The sequence below is a fragment of the Dermochelys coriacea genome, chromosome 1 (assembly GCF_009764565.3).
Source record: "Dermochelys coriacea isolate rDerCor1 chromosome 1, rDerCor1.pri.v4, whole genome shotgun sequence".
Classification (NCBI taxonomy): Eukaryota; Metazoa; Chordata; order Testudines; family Dermochelyidae; genus Dermochelys; species Dermochelys coriacea.
In genome coordinates this window covers 43,756,613-43,769,129 of record NC_050068.2, presented here as the reverse complement: position 1 = coordinate 43,769,129, position 12,517 = coordinate 43,756,613, and the positions used below count along the sequence as shown (strand labels likewise).

The following is a 12,517-nucleotide window of genomic DNA, read 5'->3' as shown; positions in this document are numbered from 1 at the left end:
AAAGCAATATTTGCATCAAACTTTTTCCTTTGGAAATTTAAAAACTCTCTTTTACAGTAATTTGACCATGAAATGTACATGCATGTGTGTGCAGCTGTTTGCTTCCACCAAGAACATTGTCAGGTTCACAATCCATCCATCCAAAGTTAATAATCAGCCAATAAGTCATAGGTAGAAAGTGTTTATTATGGTTGTGAATATTTGCATACCCAGAACCAAAGAAATCCAAGAGGACTTCTAGACTATATACAGTGATGCTTGAAGGTCCGATGCTACCACCTTCAACAGAAGAGGTGGTGTCATGGTGTTAGCTGCCACTTCAAGTATTTCCTCCTTTCTACAAGTACCTTGGGGGCAGGGATTATCTCTGTTATGTGTTTGTATAGTGCCTAGCATGGTAGAGCCTGATCCATGTCAGAGTCTCCTCTAGGCACTACCACAGCACAGCCAGATTCTTTTCGTTCAGGTACAGTCATAATTCAGAAGACAAAACAGCTCGGGAATTCAGATGTTTATATAAAATGCAAGAGACCTCAAGCTGAGTGTTGCTCATGTGCTGCTGCTATTTGGCTCAGTGTCTCCAAGGTATAACTGTCCATCACAATGCTCTGACCTAATTCAGAATTTTAGGGGGGAGGGGGAAGGGGTTTAAATGCCCACCTTTTCTATCCTTCAAAATCATAATAAAAAAAAGTTAAAGTGTTCCTAAACATCTGTACTTTATCATTTCATGAACATGGGCAAAACATAAAAAAGGGACACATTAGCCTTATGCTCTCTATATTCCAGAATTTAGTAGTCTGTAAGATAAATACCATGACTACAACCACTTTTATACCAATGTAAAAGGTAAGCCTAAAAGTTTTAAATTTTAGTACCAGCAATATATCAAGTACTAAACTGGAATAGAATACCCGTGTCAAGTTATAGTTGAGAATGGTTTCTCTTTGCACTTAGTCATAGCCTACTATGCCTAATTATCAGGCACATCACATATTTTACATTCAAATTTATTTCCATCCAAGATAGACGTGTTTTTATCTCACTGTCCATTACAATTTACAAGAACAGAAACGCTACATCATGAAAGGGGTTATGGAAATCTTTATGCAAGTACATAAGTAAATCCCTTCTCACTCAAACGTTGATATTTTCATTGTGTCCCTCTTTTTGAAACCCTGTAACACTTTTTTTTTTTTTTAATGTCACAGTAGGTCAAAAGATTTGACAGCTATGCTCAGAATCCAAAACAACCTATTTTGTCCCTTTAAATTAAACTTCAGTGAACTCAAGCTGAATGACGGTGTTTTGGATACTTGTTTACCAACCTTACAGTAAAATTTTCCAGTTAATGACATGAAAATCATAGGGGAGCCTGGCACTTCTGTTGGCATTACTATTTTATTTTCTCTGGATGCAGTACATTTATTTATATTTTAAAAAAAAACTTAATTCACAACTAAAAAGGCTAGTTATTTTACAAAAGATGAACCTGTAGAGGGAGAACATGAGATGAGCGGGAAAACCCCAACTCAGAAATAAGTCAATGAACTTTTTATTTCTGTACATTTTGATTGACCCTATTTGGTTTATTCACAGGTCAGATATAATGCAAGTTAGCATGAGGCATGTTCCAGTGTAGTTTACCATTGATCTCAGTTTGTGATACACAGTGTGTGTCCCGGAGTCTTTCCTTACATTCTAAAGGACATCAAATGGTATTTTCTGACAAAAATTACAGCAATCTAACTAAAATATGAAAGCTTTTATTAATAAAATCATGATTAGAAAGGTATACACTATATCTGAACAAATGTTACAGTAATTAATTTTGTAAATATCACTGCAGAATGCAAGTCTAAATACTACTTCTGAAAATAAAGGTTAACAATGTAGCAAACACCATGTAAAGTATGAGACATCTCTTCCCCCAACACATTGTTTGTCAGTTGTGGTACACTTATATTATTTATCAGTTTCTGTTCCTGACTGAAACCCCAAACCCATAATCTACAAGCAATTCATCTTACCCAGAGGTCATGTTCAGCATAGTCAAAGAGAAGCCACACTTTCCTGTCAGCATGAGACAGAAACACCTTTTGCAAAGAAATGACGTTTGGATGCTTGAGCTCTCGCAGCAGCTGCAAAACAAAGAAAATCCATTACAGAAACATCTATGCCACCAGAGACTGCAATAGGGTCAGGTGGGATTGGCCAAATAATGTGTTTGTAATTTAAGACCCTGTAAAGAAGTCTATTTTTTAAAATTAATCTTTGAGGCCTTTAATCCACAGAAAAACAGCATATGTTTCATTTTATTTGTTTTTTCTATTGAAGGAAATAGTTGTGAATTTGAAATCAGACAAACTGGGTCAAACATCTCCCTTAAAATAGGGCCATCTATAGACTAAGTATAATTTTTTTGAGCACTTACCTCAATTAAACAAGTAAATTAAGTTACTTAATTAAAGTTTTATAACTTTTCACGAGATCAACAGTTCTCTACAAATATGAAAACTCACAGTTCACATATATCAAATTTTCCCTCCTCATCAGTTCCCGTACTTGATAATAGCCTTTAATTCCCCAATTCCTTCCTCACCAGCTCCAAACCACCTCAAAGCCCTGCATCCTGATCACTACTCTAAGGCTTTGTCTACACTATGTACCTTTTAGCAACACAGCTGGGCCACTACAGCTATGCCGCTAAAAGGCACAATGTAGCTGCTGTTTGTTGGCAGGAGAGAGCTCTCCCACCAACAAAAAAATTCTACCCCCAACAAATGGTGGTAGCTTTGTCAGTGCTGTTCACATCAGCGCTTTTCATCAGCAACACTTGTCATTTGTGGTGTGTGTTTTTTTTCACACCCCTGAATGACAAAAGTTTTGTTGTTCAGTTTCCAGTGTAGACAAAGCCTTACAGACATTTAAGGATGGGACTTCTTTAGAGATTGTCAATAACAATCAACTGGAAGGAGTAAGCAACTACCTGATGAGTTTAGGTGAAAGAAGTATGAGACCTACGTTTACAAGACCAGGACAGTAGGCAGAACAAGCCTGTTCGGGTTCTCTTGTTCATGTCAACAACTCTGCAATTAATGCACATTCAAAAATCATATGGTTTGTAAAGATGTTACTTTAAAATATTTTGCTTTGATGTTTCTTTAAGAAGTGTTGCTTATTATTAAGGTTAAGATTTTGTCATGGTTATTTTTAGTAAAAGTCATGACAGGCCACCGCCATGGGAGGGGGGCACAGCGCCAGCTTCAGCCCCTGTCGCAGCCCAACTTTGGCCAAAGCAATGGGCACACAGCCCTGGCTCTGGCTGCAGCCACTGGGGAGGGCACAGCCCTGGCTCTGCCCCCTGCTGCTGACAGCTGAAGCTACAGAGGTCCAGTAAAGTCATGGAATTCAAGACCAAATTGCATCCTTATTTATTATTAAAGTAGAACAGATGGATATTTTGCCAACTTGTGAGTTGCAAATGGAACACTTAAGACAAGCCATGGCTAACTTTAGATTTCATTTTCAATGCATATTTAAGAGGTCTCATTACAAGATAATACATTAAGTCTGCCAGAGAAGATCACACTTAAACAAAAAAACAGCATCTGGCTAGTTTAACTAACATAAGCAAAGTTAATGAAAATAGTATTTAAATATAAAATGTTGAAGAAACAAACAGATTAACATTTTCTATTTATAAAATTAAGCCTGCTTCTAATAAATCATTTTCCCTGGAAGTGGGAGTTCAAAGGAAAGATTCTGATGTAACTGGAAATATACTGCTGAACTAACAAAGGGAAAATTATAGCTTACGCCAGCCAGCTCCATTCCACTTTATCAGTCCTTTATTAGTCAATTACATATGACAATTCTAGCCCTGACTGAAATGGTGATAGAAGAATGGATGTTTGAATACATTTGTGTACTACCTAAAAAAACCAAAACACACAAAACCCTACACACCTAGCCTGATAGATGCTTCATAAAGCAAAAAAATTTCAAACCACCTTGCAAATCACTTATTGCTCAATCCAAAAAAATTTTTAAACTAAAAGTTGATTTTAAGAACACAGTGCAAATATAACAAAAACAGAAGCATTTTAATATGCAGGTTCTCAATCCACAAATTTTCTGAGTTTCATATCTGATTTTCCATTCCAAGCTTGGTTTTATGTAAATATACTTTAATAAAGTTGTGGATTCTTATGAACCAAATATTCAGCTCCACAACACTAAAAGTGGAGACCAAAATGCAAAGATACGATGAAAACATAAAGCATTGCTTTATTATTTGAAAGTGTTCTACAAGAAAGCTTGCAACAGAAAAGCCAATATATAAAGAAAGATTATACGATATTGTCAACTCTAATGATTTTATTGGAAGCCTTATAGTATTTGGTACATTTCCTAAAGTCCCAGTTCCTGGAATAGGGTCATTATGAAAATCTCAGCTCTCATTTTTTAGAAGAGGATATTTCTAGCCCTAATGATTGGCGGGGGGGGGGGGGGAGGGGAAAGTTAAAAACATGAAATCTAAACACTCAAACCAGAAGTCCAAACCCCCCTCAAACATTCTGGGTCTTTTTTATTTTAAAGTTCATGATTTTTAAGTCGCTTTAAAAAAAATTCCACTTGAAATTAGAAACTCTGCTTACTTTGACAAAAAGAAACTTACTACTATCCTACCTACCCACAGACTTACTCTAGACCAGTGGTTCTCAAACTTTTGTACTGGTGACCCCTTTCACATAGCAAGCTTCTGAGTGTAACCTCCCTTATAAATTAAAAATACATATATTTAGCACCATTATGAATGCTAGATGAAAAGCAGAGTTTGGGGTGGAGGCTGACAGCTCGCAATCCCCCACATAATGACTTCACGACCCCCTGAGGGGTCCCAACCCCCAATTTGAAAACCCCTGTTCTACACCAACCATGGGAATAGATGAGGGCTGCAGGATGGGAGCTATAGCTTCCTCCCAACCCCTCAAAATATGTAGGGTTTGCATTAATAAATAAAGGAAACAGAGAGTTTGAAACAAATAGTTCATTTATCTTTATTAAAAGGTGGACAAATTCAGTCCTGGCACAAAACTGCTTATTCAAAGCCTTATTTTTAAAATACAATTTAAAAAAAATATTTACAAACTTGACACAGTTTCAGACAACCATCTTCACCCTAGTTTTCATTAAATTACTTCTGGCAACATCTGTAAACTGTGAGTGAGTTATGTTCTTGTGTACATATAAAATCATATGCCAGTCGAGACATGATTGTCCCATTATGGATTGAAACCATGTTTTAAAACAATGAGTGCTGAAACTACACTCACATATAGCATTGGTTGCCAATACCATCAAAATATTTATCAACTTCATCACTTTGGAAAAGAAGCTGACATTCAGTCTGGCTGAGCAAACATATTTTTGAACTGACTTCAAACTATCTTCCTGAAAGCTGACAGTTGTTTGCAATAGATAAAGCTGAGTAATCAGCTGATCCTACTTGAAATCAGAACCAAACAACCACATCTTGCACCTGAGTTTTTCATGTTTCGAGTGGAGAGTTTCAAGGCTGAATAATTTTGTAGTCTCTGTTCAAATCTTGATTGAATACTGGACACTGTAAAGTCAATTATTGTAAAGCAGATGTTCTTCTAAAAATACATTTTCTGTATTTGGATAGCTGAGGTCACCTGTTCCTATTTATATTTTCTTGAGAACTTCTCTTCCTTGGAAGCTCAGGCATGTCAACTTTCTTTAAACTCTTATCCCAGAATAAGTGGCGGCTTTGATCTGGAGGTCAGACTAGATGATCAGAATGGTCCCTTCTGACCTTAGTATCTATGAATCTGATCGGATAGACTGAAGTGAACATCATTTTCATAAGAAATTGATTGACCTTCTGTTCCTGAAATGTCTGACCCTGCAGAGGCTGGACAAATTGTCTATTATATTTAGGATTTTTCAACTTAGCACAAAAACAAGGACATTAAAAACTTTTCCAGTTTAAGTGCAATGCCACCAATTTGTGCTTTCCTTTAAGGATTCATTGCATCCTTTGTATCCTTCCAAGCTGCAACCAGCGCAAAGTAGTTCTCAGAAATTGAATCCAGTGCTACCTCACAGAGTCCATCTGTTTGGACAGAGGACACAGATTCCTGTTAATGTACTTAACACTTCATGTTTAATGTCCCGAAACACAGCATCTCATCTGGGTGAGGTTTTAATTAATTCTGTGAGTTTATGAACAGTGGCACCAGTATTTCTTAGGTTAGTATTATTTTTAATAGCATCCTGGGCATACCAACCTCAAGGCACGCCTATAGCAATAAGTAAATATAGCTTATCGTTCCTCCTGCTGCAATCTGTTGCTACATTTCAGTGTTTCTCAATCTGGAGGATCATAATCCCCGGGGGAAGGAGGGGAGTTTGATGGACAGGTTATTGGTAGGGGGAGGGTGTGTCACAATTCAAGGTAAGAAATAAACCTGTGTGCGCCAGATCAAAGTTCATTTTTACACAGAAAAATTGTAAATTCACTTTTTTTTTTTTTTTTTTTTTTACAAATTGCAAGTTTTACAGAGTCCTTCATTTGTGCTCATTTTGTACCAGCTAATTTTTTAACATTGAGTTGAATAGAATAAACACTCAGCAGTAGGTGTTTCTCCACAGATCATTTATTTCATTACTTTGTTTTTATCACAACCATCAATGCAAATCCCAATTCAGATATATAGGACATTGTGAATTAGATTAAAAACTTTCAAAGCTTCGGTTACAAGCTCGAGATACCCATGCTTCTGCGCCATCCAAAACGTGCATACGCCTTCTGAAGAAAACAAACATTGAAGTGTTTTATCAGATAAAAGCTCAATCAGTTTATCTTACAGGTTTCCTATAAATTCGGCAGACAACTACTCTTTTGTTGAACAGATTGATTATCCACCTCTTGTCAAGTTCGTCAGCAGGTGGGAAGTAATCATGGAGATGCTTTTTAAGTTCAAGAACATGTTCAATCAATGTTTGTTTCACACTCTCGTCATCGGCAATCAATTTCATAAATTCTCAGCTCAGAGGAAATGACTCGAAGTTTCCACTCTGAAGCTGAGCAGACCAGGCTCCAAGCTTACTTCCAAAGGCTCTCACTTTGTCTCCCAACACAATTATGTATTTGTGTCATCCTTAAACTCTTATTCAGCTTATTCAGATGACTGAAGACGCCTGGCTAAGTAATCCAACTGAAGAAGTCATGGTGGGTCGCTGAATGGATTTAGCAAAAGGAGAACCCTAATCCTGAAGAAAACACAAGTACTTCAGCTTGCAATTCAAAAAGACTGCCTAACACTTTTCCCCATGAGAGCCACCTCACTTCAGCATGCAAGGGAAGGCTTTTATGAAATGAGCCCATTTCATCACATAAAGCTGCAAACTAGTGAGCTGATAGAGGCTGGCTTTTTATGAAATTCACAACTTTTACAGACTCATCACACACCTGATGCAACTCAGAAGGCATTCCTCCTTTTGAAACAAGTGCTTGCCGACATATGAAGCAATGGGTCCAAATTGCATGCGGCATAATTGTTTTTAATCTTGCAATAAACCCACTTTTCTTGCCAGTCCATTGCATTGGCACCATCACTGCATATAGCAACAGATTTGTCCCCGATCGATTTCAAAATATTCAGTAACTTCAAACATGTTAGACATTCACCAGTCGTGTGGCTAGGCAGCACTCTACAGAAGAGCATATTTTCCTCAACAGTAGTATCTGAACTATACTGAACAAAAGCTAAGATCTGCGCTGAGCCTGAAATATCTGTTAAATCATCAGACTGAACAGCCAGAAAACCTGCATCATTTCAAAAAAAATTTCCCAACTGCTCACAAATGTCAATCAGTTCATTAATACACCTCGAAACCTCTATCATTTGACAAAGGAATAGCTTTCAGCTTATTTGCCTCTTCATGGCCGAGCATGCTTGTAATCATATCTAATGCTACAGTAATTATGAGATTCTCAGCTATTCTATATGCCCTATATCTTTGGGCAATACAAAGTGACAAGATATGAAGCTTCAAGAGCATTCTTACTGAGATTACTTGTATTCAACATCAGTGTTTGCTGACTATTCAAACTGTTCAATTTTCCCTTAAAGAACTCAAGAGGCTTGTTCTTTAACTGTGAATATTTACTTTCTAAACACCGAATTAATTCTGAAGATTTCATGCTTTCAGAACTTTGCACTTGACCACACACAAAACACAATGAGCTTTTTTTTCCCCGATCGCTGTAAAACCATACATTAAAACAGATGCAATCGTATTTTCTGCACGTCATCTTCTTCACGCCTTCATTCTGTGAAGTACTTGGTTGCGCTCTTGTTAAAAATGTATCCACTGCACAAGATGACCTCGCTGAAAAAAGTGTGCACACACTATTTGCTAGCTGGGAAGAACACCACCACTGTCTAGACAGGAAGCAGCAGTGAAATCATGTGATTGTGTGAAGCCTGTTACTATTAATGACAGCATATTTTTGGGGGTCAGAAATCTCTTTGGTAACATAAAAGAGTATAAGAACTGAAATTACTCAATATATTTGTGATGGTTTGAAACATTAGCTTATTAACGCTGGTGGGCCAGTATTATTCATAATTTGCATAATGATATTTAAGGTAGGAAGTCACAATTTTTTCCAGTTTTAGTGTAGGAGGGGGTCATAAGTCCAAAGGGGGTCACCAGCACAAAAAGGTTGAGAAACACTGCTACATTTTATACTAAGCCTGCCATATCAATTGTCTGCAATTGTTGATTCTCAGATTTATATGCAATAATATATCTTAATTACGGATACAATTTCCTGCACTGATGTACAGGCAATATTGTGCAATTCAATGAACTCTTCATGAACTTCCCTCTTATCATCCACAAATTGCAGGCAAAACAATACTTGCTCTTTGTTGGAGAAGTCTGTTTCCTCAAGCATAATTCACCCTCCAGAAATTTTATCAGAAATACCACTCATGATTTTAAGAGCCATAATTTCAATTATCTCATTCTGAATAATCGGACTTGTGAATTTGTTTTGACTCTTTCAGATACCCTGAAATATCAAGATCATATTCTGCCTGCAAACAAAGCAGCTGAATAAAGTTGCAGTCAACCTTGCCATATAAGGGCATATTTTCAGCTTGTTCAGTATAACTGCCTCACAAATACAAGTCTTTGTCTGGAAACGTAATTTATACTACTTACTATTTTCGTTAGGATCTTCCTATTTTCTTTTTTCTTCCAAGAGTACTGAAAATGTTGATGACATGCTAAGTTCTTTGTGGTCTTTTGAAAAACACAATTGCTTTGTGGTGACATGAAGAAGCTTGTTGCCTCTTAAATTTTTCTCATCTTTTTCATATTAAGAAAATCCAGATGGTCTAAAAGCTTCATCTGTGTACTTAGTCAAAAGTAGTTTGTGCCTAAAAGCTGTACAATGGTAGAAACAAGTATGATGTCACTAGCTTCAGAACAACAGCCACTGAAAATCATCAAAACTGGATAAACAGAAAAAACAGCCTTGTTACACAAAGTTACACAAAGGGAAAGACTTAAGTAATGGTTGATCGGGTGTCACAGAAATGCTAACGGTATCAGGCAACTGACATTTAAATTCCTGTTGCAGGTAATGGCTTAAAGTCACTCAGTTCTTTGTAGAACACTCTACTGTGGCAAGATGAAGAAAGGCAATACCTGATTTGTTGATTACACTAGAAAACAATTGCTTTTATGATTTTCTTATGTAACCGCCTTGGATTCCTACTTCATCCAGAAACTTTGCATAGGAAAGACAAAAAAGATAGCATGCCTGGCTTCATATGCCTTCTTTTTTCCTCCAACTCTAGTACCAAATTAAAAAAAAAAGTTGTCTATGCCCATGTCTATGTTTTGTGGTCCTTGGGCATGACTGCTAAGAAAATGTATATTTGGTCACAAACTGAAAACAAGTAATCACTGCAATTTTTCAACAGAAGTGTTTGAATCAGCCCACTGCTATGAAGATAGGAGGCACCACCCTCCCAGCTGTGTCCCACTATCTTTTGCGGTCAACTCTAACCTGGACTGGAGTGCTCTGAACAGCACTGCAGCAGCTCCCCCACTGCTGCCTGCTATACCACATGGAAGGAAGAGAAGTAGTAACTCCATTGTTTATTCTCTCTGACAGGCTGTGGAAGCCCTAAGGAGAGCAAATTAGGAGCTCAATTGGCTCTGCCTCAGGCTAGGAGAGTGCCTAGCAAAGGACAACTCCCCTCCAGCTAGGGCAGCCCAACAGAGTGGAAAATGAGAAGTCAACCAGTTATGGCTCCCTGATTTCTTGTTCCAGTCCTTACACCGTCAGAGCAGTCTTGCTCACAGGAGCTGGCTATGGCCCCCAAGGAACCATGCACCACTGAAGATAACCAGCATTCAGCATGCTCCCAGCCACTTCCCTCCTCACCCCATGTGAAGCTATAGGGAGGGATGCATAGGAGCTAGATACATCATCTCTTGCTTAGATAGTCTTGCTCTGGGTATGCGGTTTCTGCTCCTTATGTGCTGCTCCAGTGAAATAAAGGGAGTGCAATAATACAGAGAATATGCTTCAAAGCTGGAGTTCTCAAATTTTGTCACAGTGAGCCTTCCTGAACTATGAAAAAAATTACTGCTCCTCCCCATAGTTTACTAATACAATATAACAAACAAAATCCTATATGTTGCAAAAAATGAATGTACAAATGGAAGCAGCTAAAGTAAAACTCTACAAACATTTTAGAAAACATGACACTAAACAATGATATATTAATTCAGTACAATATCCAGCTGTCCTATATTATCAGTGGGAGGGGTGTGTTTCCTCACTGTCCAAAGTAATAGCATTCGAAATTGCAGTGTAGAAAGGAAGAGATGCAAGTCATCTTCAACAGCAAGCTGGGAGCGATACTTTGTTTTGATTATGGTTAATGCTGAGAAGGCTCATTCATACAGGTAGGTGGATGAAAAGGAATGAGGGCTTTAACAGCCTGGTGTGTTAACACATGAAACTCAAATTCCACTGATAACCAAAAGTCTGCAACTGGCATTTGTGAAAATTTGTGCTGCAGTTCTTTGTCGCTTGACAGGTCCATAAGAATTTCCTCTTCTTTTAAAGACAACATATTTGTTGGGTTAAAGCTGAATAGGTTCTCATTGATTACATTTCTCTTTGTCCACTTCAGGAAAGTATTCACAAAACTGCTCCTGCAGCCCACCTAAGTGCTGAACAATTAGGTTCTGGATACTGTCAACTGACAGATCACCACACTGTTGCACAACACTCTCCACTGTTGAAAATATGGAAATAGATCCCCACTTTACAATGTGAAGACCACAGCTCAAGTTTGTTCGTGAATGTAATTATCCGATCATTAGCAATGAAAACATTTGCATCTCATCCCTGAAGTGACACATTCAAAGAATTCATTCGCTCATATATGTCTGCCAGATGTGACAACAAGGATATCTAAGTGTCACTGAAATGCTGTACAAGTTATTATCGGCAAGAAAAATACAGACATCCTCATGCAGTTCACAATCTTGTCAGCACCTTGCCCTAGGACAGCCAACAAACTTCTGCACGTAACAACTGTGTTAAGTATGGCCCCCATCACTGCATAAAATGGCAAAAACCCTTGAATTAACTGGGTGCAACTTTATAAAGCTTATAATTTTTACTGCAACTGAAAGAACATTGCTGACCTCCACTGGCATCTTCTTAGCAGCCATTGCCTGTCTCAAATATGCCTCAAAAGATCATACAATGATTCCAGGTTGCTGTAGGGGCCATTTTTTGTACCCTTCTCACGACCCTGTCCTGTCAGATTGTACTCAATCATTGCAAATTCCAAAACAATGTCCCCAATCAAGGCCTGTGTCTTGGACAAAACTATTTAATAGTTTAAAAAGCTCTTCACCACTTCCTCGTCTTGGAAGTCGATGGCAAAACAGAAATCCCCTCTTAATTCTGTTGCTGTAGCAAAACAAATATATACTAGTAGCTGTGCAGTATTTGATACATCAGTAGACTCATCTATCTGAATTTAATATGGGCCCTGATGAACAGCTCTCAGCCCAGGGCAGCTTGGGCTCCAGCTGTCCCCTTTATCCTCTAACCCCAGGTTTGAATGGAACGTTCTGCATGAGCCTCAGCTGCCCATGGCTGCAGCCAAAGCTATTAAACGCACTCCCCCCCCCCATAGACACACACAGCGCTCATGGCTCTGATGTGTTCCCTGGGTTGCAACCTGTAACTGGGGTACTGCTGAGCCCTCTGGCATACCAACTTGGGTTCCCTCTCACACTGTGATGCTGTGACAAGCTGCAAGCCTCTCTAGGTACTGCACTTACACAGCCATCCACAGGCAGGGACACACCCAGCTGAATGCATCTCCTAGCCATTTATGAACTAACAATAGAGAGGTTCCAGACAATTCCCCCAATT

General features: G+C 38.3%; 1 protein-coding gene across 2 annotated transcripts in view; it reads right to left on the bottom strand.

Moving 5' to 3' along the window:
- The window catches only part of CDK8 (cyclin dependent kinase 8), a 190,174-nt gene that overhangs the window by 82,653 nt on the left and 95,004 nt on the right, over positions 1-12,517 (bottom strand). For both annotated transcript variants that reach the window (XM_038383687.2, XM_038383696.2), the window contains exon 3: positions 2,031-2,141. In XM_038383687.2, the coding sequence (XP_038239615.1) occupies positions 2,031-2,141 (111 nt within the window). The remainder of the gene's footprint in view (positions 1-2,030; positions 2,142-12,517) is intronic.